The sequence below is a fragment of the Chanodichthys erythropterus genome, chromosome 13 (assembly GCF_024489055.1).
Source record: "Chanodichthys erythropterus isolate Z2021 chromosome 13, ASM2448905v1, whole genome shotgun sequence".
Taxonomy (NCBI): domain Eukaryota; kingdom Metazoa; phylum Chordata; class Actinopteri; order Cypriniformes; family Xenocyprididae; genus Chanodichthys; species Chanodichthys erythropterus.
In genome coordinates, this window is record NC_090233.1 from 9,077,662 (window position 1) to 9,098,884 (window position 21,223).

General features: G+C 38.0%; 1 protein-coding gene across 2 annotated transcripts in view; it reads left to right on the plus strand.

Annotated features, from left to right (window-relative positions):
- The window catches only part of ap2b1 (adaptor related protein complex 2 subunit beta 1), a 56,866-nt gene that overhangs the window by 8,254 nt on the left and 27,389 nt on the right, over positions 1-21,223 (plus strand). For both annotated transcript variants that reach the window (XM_067406471.1, XM_067406472.1), the window contains 8 exons: positions 430-525; positions 790-905; positions 2,076-2,241; positions 3,602-3,700; positions 4,850-5,109; positions 8,252-8,444; positions 17,400-17,441; positions 18,606-18,752. In XM_067406471.1, the coding sequence (XP_067262572.1) occupies positions 430-525; positions 790-905; positions 2,076-2,241; positions 3,602-3,700; positions 4,850-5,109; positions 8,252-8,444; positions 17,400-17,441; positions 18,606-18,752 (1,119 nt within the window). The remainder of the gene's footprint in view (positions 1-429; positions 526-789; positions 906-2,075; positions 2,242-3,601; positions 3,701-4,849; positions 5,110-8,251; positions 8,445-17,399; positions 17,442-18,605; positions 18,753-21,223) is intronic.

A 21,223-nucleotide genomic window follows, 5' to 3' on the forward strand; every position in this document is an offset into this window, starting at 1 on the left:
TTCAGTAGAACTGCATCATCGATTTGTCCCTCTAATTACATATTGCTTAAAAGTGTGCCTATTTAGTTATATTTTCCACTCAGTGGAGGTTTGTCGAATTGTTTAACTAAAACACATGCTCAAGCTTATTAAGCTCTGTGCTGCCTGGCATAAAATGACAGCTGTGATTACTCTGCATCTGACAGCAAATTGCTTCATTGCATTCCGTTATTATACATTCCATCTTTGTTATATTTTTCATTTACTTATATTACGTCATTTAGCCTTTTCCCCCATAAATACGTCTGTTTGTTAAACGTTAACATCAGACTCTTCTCACACTTTTCCTCCTGAGCTTATAACCTTGTGAGTTATCTATCCTTGTGGAGGTCATTCAGCCTTTCACAGTCTGTTTCTATAGAAATCCTTTTAAAATGTTGATTTCTGTAGGTACTAGCTGAACTGAAGGAGTATGCCACTGAGGTGGATGTAGACTTTGTTCGGAAAGCTGTTCGAGCCATCGGCCGTTGTGCCATCAAAGTGGAGGTAAGTCTTGCCTCATTATTCACCCCTAAATACCTACGTTTGTATGACTTTATTCTTTATTCCCTATAGAAATGTCTGATAAACCTCTGCTATTTAGCTTGCTTTTTGGTCATTTAGCATCAAAATTCCTAAACACAAGCAACCTTTATTGATTTTTTTTCATTGCATATTGTGATCCAATAGCTGTAGTGCCTCAATGAGTTTTATCAGTGTAATTTATATCTGTGACTATCTGTGAGTTTTCTCTTATATCTTTGTGTACAGCAATCAGCTGAGCGTTGTGTTAGCACCCTGCTGGACCTCATCCAGACCAAAGTCAATTATGTTGTGCAAGAGGCCATCGTGGTCATCAGGGACATCTTCCGCAAATACCCCAACAAGTCAGTCCATAACTCTCATCTGAACTATTTTTATTGATATTTTTCAGTACTGAAATGTGTTTCTTCGCCGCTCTACCAATTTAATTTTCACTGAGCTTGTCACAATGCATTCTGGGATTGTCTTATCTGTAAAGAATACATGCCTTAGAATCAGACTACAATGACGTATCTCAGCGTTATTAAAGGATTCGTTCACTTCAGAATTAAATTTTTTCTGATAATATACTTATCTCCATGTCCTCCAAGATGTTTGTCTTTCTTTCTTCATTTGAAAAGAAATTAAGGATTAAGAATCCAGGATTTTTCTCCATATAGTGGACTTTGATGGGGTTCAACAGGTTAAAGGTTCAAATTGCAGTTTCAGTGCAGCTTCAAAGGACTTTACATGATCCCAGCCGAGAAATAAGGGTCTTATCTAGTGAAACGATCGTCATTTTCTAAAAGAAAAAAAAAAAAGTGTGATGCGATGCGCTAAGCATTACGTAATTACGTTGGAAAGGTCACGCATGATGTCGGTGGAAGTACCGCGGTAGGGCGAAAAACTCCATCTCATTTTCTCCTCCAACTCAAAATCGTCCAACATTGTTGTTTAACCTTTTTTTTTTTTTGTAAAGGCCGTTTGACTTGTCTTTGCATGTTCGCTTTGTAAACACTTGCTCGGTACTTCCACTTATGTCACACGTGACCTTTCCAACATGATTACGTAATGCGTAGTGCATCGCAAAGATGTGCAAGATGAGCATTTGTGGTTAAAAAAAGTTTATAATTTTTAATTTTTTTTTTAGTAAATGACCGATCGTTTCACTATATTAGACCCTTATTCCTATTCTGGAATCATGTAGAGCCCTTTGAAGCTGCACTGAAACTGTAATTTTGACCTTCAACCCGTTGAACCCCACTGAACTCCACTACATGGAGAAAAATCCTGGAATGTTTTCCTCAAAAACCTTATTTATTTTTTACTGAAGAAAGAAAGACATGAAAATCTTGGATGACATGGGGGTAAGTAAATTATCAGGAAATTTTAATTCTGAAGTGAACTAATCCTTTAAATAACCTACATTTTGGAATAGCCTCTACCTAAGAAGCCCTCCTATGATCCTTAAAATGTCGTGTACACAACTTGGTACGTTTTGGAACAGAGTAAACACCCCTCTGTTGTCTGCACAGATATGAAAGTATAATTGCCACTCTGTGTGAAAACCTGGACTCTCTGGATGAGCCTGACGCTCGAGCAGCCATGATCTGGATTGTGGGCGAATATGCCGAGCGTATCGACAATGCTGATGAGCTCCTGGAGAGTTTCCTTGAGGGCTTCCATGATGAAAGCACTCAGGTTTGGCATAATTTTGTGTGTTTTGTCTGTTCAGTCACAGAAAGGGAACTCAATGGGGCCGGCGTGTGTCTGTCACACAGACAGCGTTCCAGTACCGCACTGCGTTCTCTTTTGTGTCTTGTCGCGCTTTAATGTGTTAATTTTAACAGCGCGTGTGTGTGTGTGTGTGTATGTATGTATGTATGTATGTATATATATATATATATATATATATAATTATAAGCTCTATTATAACATAAAACAAAAATGTTAATTTTACTCTTATTTATTTAATTTATTTTATTCTCACACATTCTTAGTCATTGTGGATCTGCATTGAAAAGGGTTTTTTTTGCAACGGGATGTTTTCTATATAATGTATTTCTTTAATAATACATATTTAATACATCTCTTATTATAACTAACTAATGTGAAAGCAAAATGGCTAAACATAAAAAATAAACTTATACAGACATTATCTTTGCAAACCTGTTTTTTAGTTTAATCAATCTTTCTTTTTTAATTTATGATTAGCATCTAACAAACAATATAATTCTTGTTCACAGTAATAAAAACTGATTGAATATTTAAAGATAAGTTTAAAAAAATGACACAACTGTCTACACTGGATGTGATGTGGCGCGATGCTACGTGACAAATTCCCGACAGTAAACGGATTCAATTTCTGACTTAGTCCAAGTGCTTTCCAACGGTCGTGTGGTCGCGTTCAGTGTAGACAGCTTTTAGCTGTTGTGGCGCAGCCATTAAACAAAACTAGTAGTATAACAGGCTTTTTCTTAGCGTCCGTTTCCAAGGTGACTCCTGGATTCAGCGCTTGGTTAAGAATATCTTTGCGAGGTCACCGTTTAAGGCTAGTTCACACAGCACAGACAAACCCCAACAAAAACATTTGTTGGGTTTTGTCGGATCAGTTTGTTACCCCTGTCATTGTCTGTTGGTGTTGGTCGGGATTTGTTTCATCCGACTGTACAATCAATGTTTGTCAGTGTCTGTTGGGGCAGTGTGTACATGAGTTATTTTTCATAACATTCTAAATCCATCAGACAACTTGTTTGTTGTTGTTTGTCTATGTGGTGTGAATTGGCCTTTAACTCTGAGTTTCATTCTCTGAAGTTACCTCAGACCGCAGTTTTCTGTATACCTCGAATAAGCAAGGTTTGGGTTAATCAACCAAGAGTTCAGGGTATATTTGACATTAAGTTAACTTTGCTTTCTGGAATACCCCACAGGTCAATGTGTGTTTTGTTTCAATGTTTATTTGTTTGTTTGTTTGTTTTTATTTTGTTTACCGTTATAGTAATAGTTTCTTTAAAATCAGGGACTTCCTCTGATTCAGTATCCACTGCATTGTTTCTTTCAGGTCCAGCTGACTCTCCTGACAGCCATAGTGAAGCTGTTCCTGAAGAAGCCCTCAGAGACTCAAGAGCTGGTTCAGCAAGTGCTCAGTCTGGCCACTCAGGTGAGATGCGCTTGAGCATTACAAACCATAGTGTTACACTACAACTGGATGTTATCGGCTAGGGATGTGCGAGAGTAGTCAACTAAATGATACTACTGCCGATAGTTGACATTAGAAATACTAGTCGTTTACCTTTCTATTTGTTTTTTTTGCATATTTATATGTTGCTTTATATATTTTATAACAAGGATATGTTCAAATTACTGTGTTCTTAAGCGTACATTTTGAAAATAATACATTATTTTGCTTGCGTTAGTTTTTTCCATGTCACTCATAATTCAAAGCCAGTATTCAGTATGGGATTTGGTTCTTTGATTCACAGATTAAGTAGACTATTTCAAATGGATCACTTATACAGACTGTTTTTTGACTTCTCTTCTGGGGGGTTCTTAGACTAGTCGACTAATTGGTTACACAGTTTCCGTTTGAACGTTATGGAAATTAGTTATGCGACACTATTATTATCCCTATTATCAGCTGAACATAGCTGGGTTTCCATCCAAACGTGAAGTGAATCTTTTCAAAGTTCGCAAAACAAAACAAACAAATGAAATTAGGTACATTTTCATCAGGCTGTTTGAACGGACGGCGGTGGTATTGGTAACCCTTGTAACCAACACTATATAAAACACCATCAGCGGACACAGCCGATTAGTCACATGAGTTTAATGTTCGCTACGTCAGAATTTTTTTGGAAAATGAATTTCCATCTCCCATTTTTCACATTTCCTCTTTTTCGCACTGGTCAAAAACCACCTCAAGCGAGCATAAAAACCTTTTTTGTGAATTAAGGGATTTTTTTTTTTTTTTTTTTTTTGGAAATTTTGCGTTTCCATCACTCATTTCTGATGCAATCATTCAAATTGCACATAAAAGCAGGGTGATGGAAACATAGCTAATCAGTGATATGTTTGTTTGGCCTTTTGAAAATACAGTTAACAGATGTTTGTGCAGTGTATATCAGAGTAAGATACATTTTTTTAATGTCTATTTATAATGAAAGACCTTTGAAAACTTATGCTTATTGCATACAACATTGTATCAGCATCAGCACAAGTTCACATAATGACAAATATCACAAGAGCTCTGCATCTGTCTGTCAGTGTCCCGTTTCCTCTCCTTTCAACCTGGTCTCGTTCTCCATCTCAGGACTCTGATAACCCTGACTTGCGTGATCGCGGCTACATCTACTGGCGTCTGCTGTCCACCGACCCTGTGACGGCTAAAGAGGTTGTGCTGTCTGAGAAGCCTCTGATCTCAGAGGAGACGGACCTGATTGAACCCACCCTGTTGGATGAGCTCATCTGTCACATTGGCTCGCTGGCCTCCGTCTACCACAAACCCCCCAATGCTTTTGTGGAAGGAAGCCACGGCATTCACCGCAAACATCTGCCCATCCAGCACGGCAGGTACTAAGACGGCTAAAACTAGATCTAGCTAAACCTTTTAAATATTTCATTGGCTGTCTAGAAATTGCTCTTTGTGAGTATGTGTGCTGTAATATGGTTTAAAAAGTCTGGACAGATTTCCTAACAGATTGCATGAGCACAAACCCTCTTTTGGGGATTTACTAAAGACACGCAGTGAAAAATTAGTGATGGAAGCCGTGGACACTGTTATTTTTGCAGCTGACCTTATTATATGTGCACTCCTACAGAGTTTCCATTTCAGGCACAAAATTTATTGGAATGAGAGTATTTAAATCATGCAAAATGATCGTTTGAGGTAGTCAATTTACTGGTATTTGTGCCATTATTTAACGCCTAGTCTTGCGTAGACAGACTTTCAAAGGATGTCTGACTGACATGTTAATCAACTAATTACAGTTAGTTTTGTTCTGGGTCATGTCTAAGGGCATGAAAATGTAAAGTCATTGTCCCTATGATAACAGACAGGCGTGTATCTAATAAATATTTAATTCAAGAATATTGTGAAAGTTTACTGCAACAGTGGCACTGTGAACTTCACAATCCAGAGTCACATAATTGAGTGTGTTTACATGCACCCTCATAATGCGATTATAATGGGCTTTTGGCAATATTGCGAATAAACTTTAGCTTATGTAAACACAATACTTCGATCAAGCGAATGCGATTAAGCTCCTAATCATAGCAGCCATTATTGCATTAAACTAGGTTGTATACTGCAATTTTAATCACAATAAACAGGCATGTAAACACCTTAATTGTATTGTTACCGCTCTGACCAAAGTCTGCATGTGCTCGGATGTACATGTGTTGTTCACACAACTTCTTGAATGAACTCTGTGACATTATTCTGATGTTTTCTCTTCTCCAAATCACTTAATTCTGTCAACACAACTCGCGCAGTCTCTGCAACGTATCTTCATCCAGACGGTGCAAAGTATGCAATGGCAGTGTAGGCAAACTCGGTCTTAGGATGTTCATCATTGCGCTGAATAATATCCAGTACGTCAATAAAAATGTATTTTGAATTTGATGCGAGTAGATTAAAACAATGGCCGGTAACATGCGCTATATTGCCAAAAGTTTTGGGACACCTGCCTTTACGTGCAAATGAACTTTAATGACATCCCATTCTTAATCTGTAGGGTTTAATATGGAGTTGGCTCACCCTTTGCAGCTATAACAGCTTCAACTCTTCTGGGAAAGCTTTCCACAAGGTTTAAGAGTGTGTATATGGGAATTTTTGACCATTCTTCTAGAAGTGCATTTGTGAGGTCAGGCAGTGATGTTGGCGAGAAGGCCTGGCTCACAGTCTTCACTCTTAATTCATCCCAAAGGTGTTCTATCAGGTTGAGGTCAGGACTCTCTGCAGGACAGTCAAGTTCCTCCACACCAAACTCACTCATCCATGTCTTTATGGACCTTGCTTTATGCACTGGTGTGCAGTCATGTTGGAACAGGAAGGGGCCATCCCCAAACTGTTCCCACAAAGTTGGGAGCATGAAATTGTCCAAAATTTGAAATTGTCCAAAAATTTGGTATGCTGAAGCATTAAGAGTTCCTTTCACTGTAACTAAGGGGCCAAGCCCAACCCCTAAAAAAACAACCCCACACCATAATCCCCCTCCACCAAACTTTACACTTGGCACAATGCAGTCAGGCAAGTACTGTTCTCCAGACAACTGCCAAACCCAGACTCGTCCATCGGATTGCCAGACAGAAAAGCGTGATTCGTCACTTCAGAGAACACATCTTCACTGCTCTAGAGTCCAGTGGTGGCGTGCTTTACACCACTGCATCCAACGCTTTGCATTGTACTTGGTGATGTAAGGCTTGGATGCAGCTGCTCGGCCATGGAAACCCATTCCATGAAGCTCTCTACACACTGATCTTGAGCTAATCTGAAGGCCACACGAAGTTTGGAGGTCTGTAGCTATTGACTCTGCAGAAAGTTGGCAACCTCTGTGCACTGTGCGCCTCAGCATTCGCTGACCCCGCTCTGTGATTTTACGTGGCCTACCACTTCATGGCTTCGAGTTGCTGTTGTTCCCAATTGCTTCCACTTTGTTATGATACCACTAACAGTTGACCGTGGAATATTTAGTAGTGAGGAAATTTCACGAATGGACTTAATGCACAGGTGGCAACCTATCACGGTACCACACTTGAATTCACTGAGTGGGTTTGGCATCACGCCGGCTTTGTTTCCAGGTAGACCGTTAAAGAACGCGATACGTGTCTCCCGGAAATCCTGTAGAATTCAACCATTCAGATGACGACTGTGAAACTCCTGAAGTGTTTCCTATTTTCTTTGCCTTATACATCAGACTTTGAGCCAACAGTCTGTGGGCGTGACAATTTAAGGCCTAAAAAAAGCATGTCTAAACCCATTTAGCACTTGATATGGCTGGGATAGTTGCTGTAGGAGGAGGAACCGCAGAGAACAGAAAAGTGTGTGGTAGAAGGGAGAGAATTTTCTCCACTCATGTTCATTTATTTGGAATGCCAGAGGTATTCCAAATAAATGCTATTCAAACTTATCATTTACCAAGCCATGTTATTTTTAATTTTTTTCCGCTCCTGTATTGTTAGTAGATTACCTGCACCTGATAGTCATCGGCTCTGCTGGTTTGCGACCCTGTTCTAATTTGCATTGCTCTTGGTAGATTGCGTTGGTTGTAAAGAAAATGAGCTGCTGCGTCTGTGTTCTTTAATAAGTGCATTTTCAGTAGATAAACTGCAGAACTTTCCACTCCCATCTACGCTTTTATGGGATTACCTGCACCTGGTTTCACACTTATTTGCCCTGTTTAGTAAATCTGGCACATAATCTAGTAATCACAAGCAACTCATAATCACAAAGTCATGATAAGTTATTGGCCAAAAGGTCTCGAATCCCTGTTATTTGTTTTATCTCTATGTGGGATTCTCTGTTTTTCGAAAAAGGGATGACTGAATCGGTCTCAGTTCAGTAATACAATGGGGGACTCATCGAAATTGCCACACAGAACCTACGTTGTCCTCCTCATCAAACAATGAAAAAAGGGCTTGTCGGTCCCATCCTTTGTTCACTCGGTTTCACTTAGTGTTACACATCTCAGCGTGCATCATCATTCTTTTGCAGTATCGACACTGGGGAGAGTCCAGTCAGTGCCGGCCCGACTGCTTCCATCGATCAACCCCAAGTCATTCCATCTCAGGGTGACCTCCTAGGAGACCTGCTTAATCTGGACCTCGGTCCCCCCGTCAACGTGCCACAGGTGTCTTCCATGCAGATGGGTGCTGTGGATCTCCTCGGAGGTGGTCTTGATAGTTTGGTGGGTGTTCTTGAATTAATATTAATTCATTAATGTTTTGTTGGTGGTTTTGATTTTATGAACTTGATGTCCACAAACTCTTACAACAAATGACCATATTTTCCATCAGAATACCACGATTACTCCAGTTACTCTTACTACAGTAAAATTATGCACTGCAAAAATCAGTTTATTATTAAGTATTTATTTCAGGAAATATATAAAAAGCCCCAAATCATTTTTTTTTATAAGAATCTTTTATTTGGAGAATATATATTTAATTAAGTTTTTATTTTTATTTCCTCAAAGGCATGTTTTTTGTGTGTTTGAAACATTTATTTTAAGTATGTTTAGATTTTTTTTTTTTTTTTTTTATTGGGAAAATGAGAAAAAATATAAATTCTGTCACCATAAAAAGAAATTAGTCAATGACAGAAATGCTGTTTGAAGGAGATCCCACATTCTTTTTTTTTTTTTGTTATTTTATAGTACTAACACCTATATTGTAGTAACTATGGTATTTTAGCAGAAACCATGGTTACTTAATCGTGAATAGCGAGTGCTAATTTTTATAACAAATCAGTGGAAATGTTTTAAGTACTCATGCACCGCTCATGATTTTTCATGGCCAATTACGATTTTTTTTACAAGCAAAATAGCCGATTCTGATACCGGTTGCAGTTTATTTTTCTTTGTTTAAGCAAATTTATTTGTTGTTTATTTGCCATTATAACAGGCAAACTGGCTTTAAATAAATAAAAAAAAAATCTGTAGCCATTTGAAATTATGCAACTACTGAATTTTAATCACAATCCAAACAAAGATACACGCATGTAGCATAAGCAGTTGTTTTTTTTTTTTTAATTTGAATTAGATCGTATAATTTAAAGATTTAAAGCAAAAACAGAATGGTCTGACTTTATATTTGTAAAATTATGCTTCATAAGATACCTGCACAAAACAAAAACGGCAGACACAATGAATGAAAATGCACATTCACTCTCTGACAGTAGGTGGCGCTTATGAAACAGCAGTGGTTTCTTTGGATACTGCTGTACACAAAGCAGCACTGAACTTATAAACACTATTTTATACAGAGGAAGGAGGAAAAGAAAATGCCATCAAAACTTTTCTGAAGACAAGTCAGTTCTCTTGAGAGATACGTTCATATAAACCCCCATCCCCAATTCATTATTTAAAATTTTCTTCCTATATTTCAAGCATTGCGAACAGTGAGATTGCTGTGCCTGGTACAGTATTTGCTCTGCCGGCACGTCTGTGTTCTCTTCTTTCGTCCATCTTCAGCGTGTCCAGTCTCTGGCCTTCTGTTTTCAGAATTCGTATTACTTCCAAACAAATTACATTTTAGGAAATATTTCCCTAACAGTTTGTGCACAATTCCAGAATGGAGATTGGCTAAAAAAAAAAAATGGACGGTTCCGACTTATGGCTGGTTGACCGGTGCATCTCTAGTTTTAAGATTTAGTCATTCATTTTATTTTCAGTAATTTCATTCTTAAGAGGTTTTGTGATTATATTCCTTTAAAAGTGAGCTCAAATTTGCAGTTATGTCCTCAGAGATGCCCATGCAGCTGTTGATCTTGTCAGAATGACTAGGGTTTTTATTCAAGTTGGTGGTTTGTGTTCAGCCTGGACAGTGTGTTCACATGTGCAGGGTTTGTGGGGTTTCAGGGCACTCTGCTCAGTTTGACATGATTGCAGCAGTATATTTCACATTTGAGCTGTAACCACACTCGTTACCATGGTCACCACATCTCACAAGCTTCTGCCTGATCACAGTGAACAGCAAAGTGAAGAATCGCTGGGTGAAACAGCAGCGAGGTCAGCTCTTCTTAACTGGAAGGGGAATGTGATTGTGAATGTGATTCCAGTCAAGTGCTCATCATTTATTGACACAATGCTGAGTACTGCTTGCAAATTCAAGCATGAATTATAATGCAGAAAACTGAAGGCTGATCACGATTAAAATGATATGATAGCATATAAACGAAGAAAATCTTGTTTACCATTATATGTTTTTTTTATCCTTCATTGAAATTAATGAAATTACCACATTCAATGTCCAGAAAAGTAGTAAAGACATCGTTAAAATAGTCCACGTGACTACAGTGGTTAACCTCAATGTTATGAAGCAACGAGAATACTTTTTGTGCACAAAAACAAAAACGAGAATACTTTTTGTGCTTTATTCAACAATTTTTTTCTTCTTCTCTCTCAGTCTGTTACGCAGTTGGCGCAGTGCTGCGTTTCCGTGTTTATGTCCGAACGCCGGGTCATTATTGGCCATCTCCTGCGTCAGCATCACACGCATCACAGGCATCGGCCAATACTTATCCACCGTTCAGATATATAACCTAGAAGCGCTGCAACAAAATTAGCGCAGCAGAATCACAAGGGACAGATGAATTTGTTGAATGGAGCCTCTGCGGCGTAAGTTATGTGTCTGTTTTTATTTATACTTCTGCGTCGTTGTCCGCGTCGACGTGTCTGCAGACCACTTGTAGGCAGCGTCCGTGGTCATGTTGAGTATCAAGGCAAAAGCCGAAGAAGCAGCAGCTTGTCATGTACGTTGTCAGAGAAGCTTACAAATAGAAGCGGCAAATAGGTAACGACTTTTGTTGCAGTATGACTGCATGTCTCCTGAAACAGCATTTTTTCATTCCTATGGAAGTTGAAAAGGCTTGCTTTTCTCTGAGTGCTCCGCGCCAGTTTTTTGACCTGCAGACCAATTACAGCGTTTGCGGTCCGAGTAGAATTGATGCGTCGTTACGTTTTGAAGAGGTGCACGTCAGGCTACGTAGTAGGCTATCTGTGGTACAGCGTACACTCAACGCAGAAGTATAAATCAGCCTTAAGCTTCAATGGAAGCAAGAACATCTGGCCGTGTGTACAAATGATCAATATCACTAATTTACTTATTTCTACATCTCATTTCTCATGCATTTACATCATAATGTTTATTACAGGTTTTAAATTCGATGTGTAGTTGGGAGACTGTGTATATGGAGTGTTCTGTCTCTGTAGCAGATCTCAAAAGTGTTATATCATACCAGCCACATGCCCTGCTCTCCTAAACCCACTGCAACCACAGCACCAGAACCCCGGGGCTGAATGTCTTGCCACCTTATACGCAGTCATCAGCCCACATAAAATCTTCCACTTCCACCAACACACACATACACAGTTCCTGAGGGAAGTAAAGAGACGATTTACATTTTTGGTCAGATGTGTGCAAATCTTGATGCATGCTCTCTAAAAGGACAAAGTGAACATGAATGAAGCATCATGCCTTCGTTCAACAAAATACCTTCTTTTGCACTCCTCTTAAGAAAATCATATTGCCTGGAATGACACGAGGATGAATACATGATGACAGAACCTTCATTTTGGATGAACCATCCCTTTAATGAATATATTTGGAAATATTGCGTGTATATGCCAGAAACATCACATCCAGAAACTATTTGTCCATATCTTTTGTCCTGGAGCCACAAAAGGCAGTTTTCCTCCACCACGTGAATAATGGGATTTGTCAAGCAGGCATCTTGCTGCAGGGGGAAGCATCTCCAGCATGGCACATGTGAAGCGTTTATGTCTGGGCAGCGCAGGTGTTGCTACTCAGTGTAATCTTCTCTCCAAATTGGAGGAGTCTCTACGTCAGAGCCTTGCCCTGAACAAACCAGGATGAAGACACAGGCCACCTGCTGTGTGAAGGTGCTGTTGTAGCTCAAGCCATGTTGAGCAGGGTGTAAGGAAAGGTGTTGCGATCCCGTCTCTAGGCTAGTGATATACTCATCATTGAGTTTCACTGTTCATTCACTACTTGACTTGATGGCAAAACATCGATTGTGAGACTTGCGTCAAATCAGATAAATCAGTAACCTGAGGTTGAGAAGTCACTGACTAGACAGCTAGTTTATCTAGATTTATTCTCATATACACTACTGTTCAAACATTGGGGTCAGTAAGGCCCTGTTTACACCTGGTTTTAAGATGTGTTTTGGTCGATCGGATCACAAGTGGACGAGGGAGTTTAAACATTCTGGTTTACACCTGGTATTTTAATCCGTCTCTTTTGTCCACTTTCAACCAATTCTGTCCTGATTTCTTCAAGGGGTAAATGAGCGGGTAAATGTATTGCCGTTTTTTGGATGAATTAATGAAATAAGCTCACACAATTTATAGATGTGACTGGAGACGACAGAAAAACATACGAAGATCATCATCTTTCGTTTCTGGTCTGATAGTCGCAAGACCATGCCGAACACTGAGTTTGTGTTAGAAATCAGGAAAGGTGAGAGTACATTTTTCATCTTTAAGCCAAACTTGAGTCTTCAGCCGACAATTTACATCCCGTCTGGCTAGCATGCTTCCCATAATGTCTTTTGTGGCTGTTTTATTTTTCTATCGATGGTTCAAATACATTCTACCACATTAGCATTTACACTACAAAACCAATCCGGTCAAATGCATTTTCTGTATGTGGTCGAAAATGGACAAACTCAAAACGTTTTAGACCCTGTTTACACCTGTATTTAGCATCATCCACTCGTGATTTTATCGACCCAAAAAACATCTTAATACAAGGTGTGTATTTTGTTTGTTGTTTTTTTAAAAATAAATTAACCTTTATTCAACAAACATGCATTAAATTGATCAAAAGTGACAGTAAAGACATTTATAATATTACAAAAGATTTATATTTCAAATTGTTGCTGTTCTTTGTTAACTTTTTATTCATCAAAGGATCCTGAAAAAAAGTGTATCATGGTGTCCAGCAAAACTGTTTTCAACATTAATAATAATAAATGTTCCTTAAGCAGCAAATCATTATACTAGAATAATTTCTGAAGGATCATGTGACTGAAGACTGGAGTAATGATTCTGAAAATTCAGCTTTGCCATAACAGGAATACATTTCATTTTAAAGTATATTTAAATAGAAAACACTTATTTTAAATTGTAATATTACTGTATTTTTGATCCAATAAATGCAGCCTTATTGAGCATGAGACTTTCTGAAAAAATCTTACCGACCTCAAACTTTTGAACGGTGGTGTATTATTATTATTATTTATTATTATTATTATCATTAGTGACACTTTTGACACAAGTGGTCCTCCACCACTGACTCCTAAAGGCCCCGATAAACTTCAAGTGAAATCGAAGAACGAGCTGCTGTGACATTATTTCGAAAAAAGTTAAGCCAAAATTAAGTTCGTTTTGTGTTTGTTTCAGGAGTTCGAAAAAGCTTGCCAAAGCAAATTTTCCAGAAAGTTCACTCTGGCTGGTAAACACCCTCGAACCACCATTGGTCAGTGGCGTTTATGTAATAGGTAGGTGTGGCTCTGAGGCTCCGCCTTATTTGATGTAGACATCTTCAATTCTTCTGTTCAGTCCGTCAAGGTTGGACGTCCACTAGTAAAAACGTGAACACACTGGAGAGCTGCTTTTATAGTAGAAAACTCTTGACACTGTTTTTTCATGATTAATACTGTAAAGATGCAACTTGTTGTATGAAGTTACTGAAAGGAAAGCACACAGCACATATTTACATATTCATCTAAACATCGCTATCAGCAGAGTGGACGGCTTTAGATTTTCCCTAACAGTATACCGCTGCTCATGTATTCTTTTTACCCCAAAGCGAAGTTTGAAAAAGAACTTTGCCATTACCTTTTGATCCGAGTAAATTCTAAGTGGAGATGGAATCGAACAAAAATCCAGTACTGGAAGTGGAATGGATTGTCGAACAAACTGCCTGTTATTTTTTTCCTTTTCACCCTGTTCAACACCTGGCCCAAACTCACAGCTTAACACTGGCACAAAACTTTGTATTCAATACAATGAAGAATATGCTCTTGCCGACTAAATGAGTCATTCCTATAAAATACCAGTGTGTTCCTCATCTCTCTCTCAAGGAGACAACGTTCAGAGCCGAGGAATGTTAAACATTTAACAGTCTGCAGAACCATCTGACTGCTCAAGGTCGTGGGAGTGTTTCAAAGAGATGAACACTGCCGACTCAGCACCCTAAGGGATGCATTTTTAAACTCGCAGTCTCAACGGCCCCTTTAGCTAGATTTACATTGACATTTAGCATGTCTGGGGCACTGAGTATGTCTAATTTGAATCACATTATGAATCAGGTCCATCAGCTGTTTTTTGTTGTGTTTTTCTCTCCATGCAATTTGGTGCAGAATATTTGCACATGGCAAAACCTTCCGTTTCTACCAAACCCTAAACCATGCCTGTTGCACTTTATGGCTCGGCATGAGATTTATGTCCTGCTGAGTATGAAGCTGTAAGGTTGTTTAATCATCCTCGTTTTCTCACAATGAAAATCAAGGTGACTCTGTGGCTGAAGGTCAGTAAGGCTTAGAGAAAGAATCTACAGAGATTTAGTCATCATTGAATCACATTTTACACCAATATTTCATAGTATTAATGTGCACAATGCACATTCCAAACTTCATTCCAAATGAAAATAATTTTTTGTATTTCTTTAAAATGTAATAACTTCACCTCTGAAATGTGTTTGCTTTTTGGCTGATATCACCTTAATTTTCAAATACCTGTTTTATAAAGAATTTTCACTGTCCAATTAATACCACTAGATATAATAGCCTTGCCTTGCTTTTCTCCATTGAATATCATGTTTTCAATCAGAAATAGTTAGATTGCTCATGTACACATGTATTCTATTGCTAAGCAACATCGGCACAAATCACAGCCATTCAGAATAGTGTGTGTTTTTGCACACTCTCTTGCACTTGAAACTCACGGCACAGATTCAAACAAGTTTTCATGACTTCCATGATGCCTTTCCGGGGGGGATCCTTGTTTTAGTTTTCCTTGTGGATCTCGAGGGTTTTGTCTTAAAATATCCAATATTTGTACATTTCCATTATTCTCTCATCCATATTTGATTAACGTACTTCGGTTCAATTACTTTTCAGTGTGGGTGGGGATGTCCAGTGCACAAATATAATCTAAGCAACCATCAAAATGTAGTGTCGCTTGTCCCAGTCACAGGATCGAAGTGGAAGAGATGTTGATTTATCATGTTGTGTTTGGTTAAGACACAATGTGAAAGTGAAAGGAGATCACCCATTAATATTTTGTCATCATTATCCACCCTCATGTTATTCCAAACCTGTATGACTTTATTTTCTTCTGTGGAACAAAAAAGATATTTTAAGAAATGTCTCAGTGTTTTGTTTTGTTTTGTTTTTTTTGTCTATACAATGGAAATCAATGCTTAATCAAAATAAAAACATAATCGCTTTATGCAATATCCATCTCTAAACACTGAGTTTGTGTTGCTTATAATGTGCATTTGAAAATGCAACATAAAATTTGACCATATTTTTACTGAGAAGCATTTATAAACTTTATAAACCAAAATAAAAGCATGTTTGAAAATGAAGAAATGAAAGCACAAATATTAGCATTGTAAATTTACAGTCGTAATGTAAAGTTATTTTTATATTTTTTTCTTAAATACATTTTTTTGCAGTTATAGTTACTTTTAGTAATATTTCTTATTTTAACATTTTTATTTTTTAATAATAATTATTTGTTGTAATAATTGATATTAGGGCTGTCTATAGATACAAAAAAAAAAAAAAATCTAACTCATCATTGCCTATATCCAGCAAAGTAAACCATCAGATTGAAGTGTGATTCTCACAAAACTGTTTTTTTTTTTTTTTTTCAAGATAAATTTAGATGTCTTTCCAAAAAAGGACACCAAATAACCAAATGATATGATTTCATATAATTCATGGACCACATGGAGATGCCAAAAAACCCTTAACCAACCACCTTGACCTGCATATATATATACTAAAGTACACAGCAACATACACAGGACAAATCCAAACATTATCCTGAATGTGTGAAAACAACGTGAATGTACTGAAATGTGTCTGTGCATAAATACAATGTGCGATCAGTGCGTCGAGAGCGCTCATACATTGTTTGCGCATCATTATAACAGACTTGCGCATGCTTCTGTACATCACCGCAATCGTCTTTACTTTGATTGCAATCCTCATCCATCAAAACTTTCATAGCAAGACGCTGGTTTGTTCTATCCAGCTGAGAAACATAGTTTTCATATCATCTGGCCATACAGCGGTGGGATGTTTCGATGTTCCGTTCAGACAGGAACAGCGCGATGCAGGAGGGCTCGCGCTCTTCAGATACAATGACAGAATATGACCAAGAGTTCGTGTTTTAAAGCGAAACTGACACTGGAATGAATAATTCTCTCTGCCATCTCTGATATAATCAACATGGACTTTAAGATCATCTAACTTGCTTGATGTAAATTACATTATGACGCAATTTCACATGCATCCGCAATTTTTTCAAGTTAAATGCGTCAATTTATTTTAACGCATTAAGGATTTTGAATTAATCGCATGCATTAACGCGTTAACATTGACAGATGTTAACGCCAAATTTTTGGCCAAATTGTGCAGCCCTAAAAACATGCACAGCAAATCCAAAGCTCTTTAAAACACTTTAAATTGCATCAGAAAAAATTGCAGTTTGATTTTCTTCTTTCCTCCTCCTCCTCCTCCCCAAATCATGCAGCCCTAGTCAATGATCACCAAAACTGAGGTTACCAGTATCCTTCAAAATATCTTCTTTTGTGTTCCACAGAAGAAAGTAAGTCATACTGGTTTGAAACAACATGAGGGTGAGTAAATGATGACAGATCGTGGGAACGCCACTCAACTCTTTCTTCCTGCAGGGAAGCCTCTGCCATGAGATAGGACATTTTGAAGTTGATTTTAGCCAAGGAAAGAAAAAAAGTGCAAAATTTCAGGCATCACTTCCTTTGTAAACGGGAAATCTTTGTTATTAATGGATCCTTTACATCTCTCTCTGTCTCTCTCATGTTGTTTGTGGGCCTGGAAATGGGTCTTCTGTTCTCTGTTGTAGCTCGGGGGAGATCTAGGAGGAGGTGTTGGGGGCAGTCCTGCAGTAAGTGAGCTCCTCTCTCTCCGCTCGTACCCATCTGTCCGCACTCAGCATGCTGTGTACTATAAGCCTGTATTGAATAGACACCTAGCTGTGTGTCCTGCTTTGTTTCTTTCTGTTGCATGCACAAGTTCATTCTGCTTTGAGATGTTTAACTTCTCTAAAGATGTCTCTGAAGTACTGAAGGGTCATTCTGTTTTATTTATTATTTGAAAGCTTTTCATAGCTAATGAAATAATCTTTCTAAGACTAACAAATAGTGATGAAAGCCAAAATATTCAATGCCATTGATGAATGTTTACAGAGTAATCCACTATTATGTAGAGGGCGGTCAAAATAATAATTATCATTGGTTTGGAGCCAAATTACAAGAGGGGAATAATGACTTTGTTTCATCTGTATAAAAAAGTAAACCACATTTGGTTTTTGACCACTGAAAATGTGCACAATTTAACAATTTACTCATGGTGCCACATTGAAATCCCCATATATCTGGGATTGAACCGTATAGAGCCTTAAGAATGAAGATATCAACAGAAAAGTTTAGCAATCAGAATCTAAAAGAATATTAAGATTAAGTCTTTTTAATTCCTATTGAGTTACAGGCATGCAAACATTTGGAAATCACTTCTGTGAAAAGTGCTTTTTCCCGTATTTGGACTGTCGCTATTGGCATATACAACAAGGATTGCTAAAGTCAGCTGATTTTACAAATAGACTTACCAATCTCGATGTAAAAATAAAATGATGATGCTCCCATCTTTTTTTCTAAAGTAATTTTGACCCGGAAAATTGTTCCCCTGCACTTATACAGTAGAGGATTGCTCAGAAAATATTCATCCATGGCATTTAATGTTTTGGCTTTCTTCTTCATTTATGTATTTTCCACCAGAATCAAAATAAAACTTTTTTAGCCAGGTAGCTCTGGTTGAGTTGACACACAATGACCCTGGAGGTTTTTGGTACCTACATTTCTTGTACTGCTTTTATGTAGTTTGTCTTTAATATCAAAATACAGTTCATTTTCCTCAAATTCTGCACCACTGGTATCACCTACATGTAGAATGCCTGTTGCTGTTGTTTAAAGGGTTAAATGATCGCTTGCAGGAGTAGATTAAACCCGTTGCCACTCAGAAGTCTTATGATCTCTATGTGTGTGTCACACAGGTTGGCCAAAACTTCATCCCATCATCGGTGCCCAACACTTTTGCTCCGTCTCCCACACCTGCTGCTCTCAGCAGTGGGCTCAATGACCTGTTTGAGTTGTCCTCAGGAATGTCCATTGCTACAGGAGGATATGTGACACCTAAAACTGTGAGTAGTACTTGCCGCTAATCTTTAAACTGTTTCTGATCTTTAAGCAGCCAGCCAATCAATGAAAACATTCACCAAATTCCTCAGACTGAGAATTGGTTTAGTCAAGGTCAGACCAGATGATGCTTGATTAGTGGTTCACCAATTCTGATCCACAGAGAACTTGAAGAAATCAACTATGACACAATAGGACACAAACATTAGCTCTGTTCCAGAGCCTAGAGAGCTGCCTACATAGATGGCGTTTTAGGCATCACAGACACACTCGCAATGCAAATGTCATTCCAAATATTAGGCAACAATATTATGCTGCTTTCTAACCTCATTATTACCATATTCTAAGGAAGAACTTTATATATTTTTTATTGAGAAGTCAGTCCTGAAATGCATTTTGATGAGATCAGTGGACAACAAATGACCTAATTTAGTTTAAAATTGACTGTTTCACCCAATATTTGTAAGTTATGTAATTTATGTACTCAGCCCAGCAAGCAATGTTGCATTTAAAAAAAAAAAAAGTCTATTAGCCGCCAAACACAGCCCTGACATCTAGGGTAAAACAAGGCAAAATTTGGGCTGCCAGTGAAAATTGAATAGACGTCTAACCCAGTGGTTCCCAACCTGTGGGCCACGCCCCACTAGGGGGCCTCAGTGATCATTAATGAAAATTAATTTAAATATATTAATATAATTCCTTAATTTAATTAATAATATGTTACATGTAATTAAGTAATCTAAATTAATAAAAAAAATACATTTAAAACGATGTACCACCTCTCATACGTATTCTATGATTGATTCAGTTTAGCCCAGGCTGTGAAATACAGACTGAACGGTGGCTCAAAACGCAAACTAAATCTCAGTTGGAAAAAAAACCTGTGTCGCTAAAAAAGTTTGATGGATGAAAATAGTAATGAAGATAAAGACGATTACAGTGACATACAGCAGTCGTACATTAGGCATGCACAAGTCCGCAATTAGTGATGCGCAAACAAACCGTGCACGTGCGCTCTCGGCACACTGATTGCTATAACATCGTATTTCTGCTTGAACACAGTTCAATATATTTGCGTAGTTGTCAAAATTAATGTAATTCAGTGAGTGTTCTATAATGGATGCTCGTCGAACAAGCATGTTTTGGCGAAATTCTAGAGCAGGTGTCTCAAACTCAAATTGGCGGGGGGCCGTTTCTGTGATTGACACCTCATAGGAGGGCCATATTAACATTCAAGCGCAAGAAAGCGCAACATTTCAGAAAATTTACTTTCCTTTGCATTATTTCTCATTTACATCAAATTTGCATACTAAAATATCTTTATACCTATACTATAAATAAAGGACAATAGCGAAGACAATAGCGAAAAATGGCAGATGGAGCAATAATAACTGTCATGATCCATGATAACATGAGATTTTTAGTGATATTTGTAAATTGTCTTTCTAAATATTTCATTAGTATGTTGCTAATGTACTGTTAAATGTGGTTAAAGTTACCATCTTTTCTTACTGTATTCATGGAGACAAGAGCCATCGTTATTTTCATTTTTTAAACACTTGCAGTCTGTATAATTCATAAAGACAACTTCATGGGCGGAGAGCGCGAGCAATTAAAAGGCCAGCAGCATGAATCAGTGCATAGATAATGATGCCCCAAAATAGGCAGTTAAAAAAATTATTTAAAAAAAATCTATGGGGTATTTTGAGCTGAAACTTCACAGACACATTCAGGGGACACCTTAGACTTATATTACATCTTGTAAAAAGACTAGTCACCAGTTAGTCTGAAATGAAACCAAACACCTTGTACTCACTGTTGACTTTGCTTACATGATGGAATATCATACATACATCAAGTTATTTTGGAAAAAACGACATTCAAGCTTAACCAAATTCAGGGCTATTTTGGCTAGAGGTGGGTTACTCATAGCCGGACTGTATTGGGTCTAAAGTTAACCAAGATGGTGAAATGACAGCTATTGCTTGCTTGGGCAGCAGAAGGGTGGTTCTTAACCTGAAGGCCGGGGCCCACTAGAGGCCTTGGCAAACTTCCAAGGGGCCTTAAAGTATTTCTTTTTATGTAATAAAATATGTAAGATTTTTAGATTAAAATATCCAAAAACCACTAGAACAGTGTTATATATTTTGTTGACTTGTGCAAAGGTGACAACTCCCATGATTCCACGCTCATTCACGGCGTCATCAAGCTACGCCTTTAAGCAACCTCTAGTGGCGAAACTTACATACAGTGCCTTTAAACTCATTTCAGATTAGTCACTTTTGAGGATCAGTTTCATTTAGGACGCTGGTAGCTTCCTGCTATAAAGTTCATCTGGTTTTGGAACAGAGCCATTGCATTGACACATCCCAGAATTCACTGGGTCACATTTTCCAAGCAACCATTTCATTTAAATTTCTTTTTCTGCAAGTACAAGAAGGGCAGAGCAGTCTGTTCCCATTCTCCAGCTTGAGCA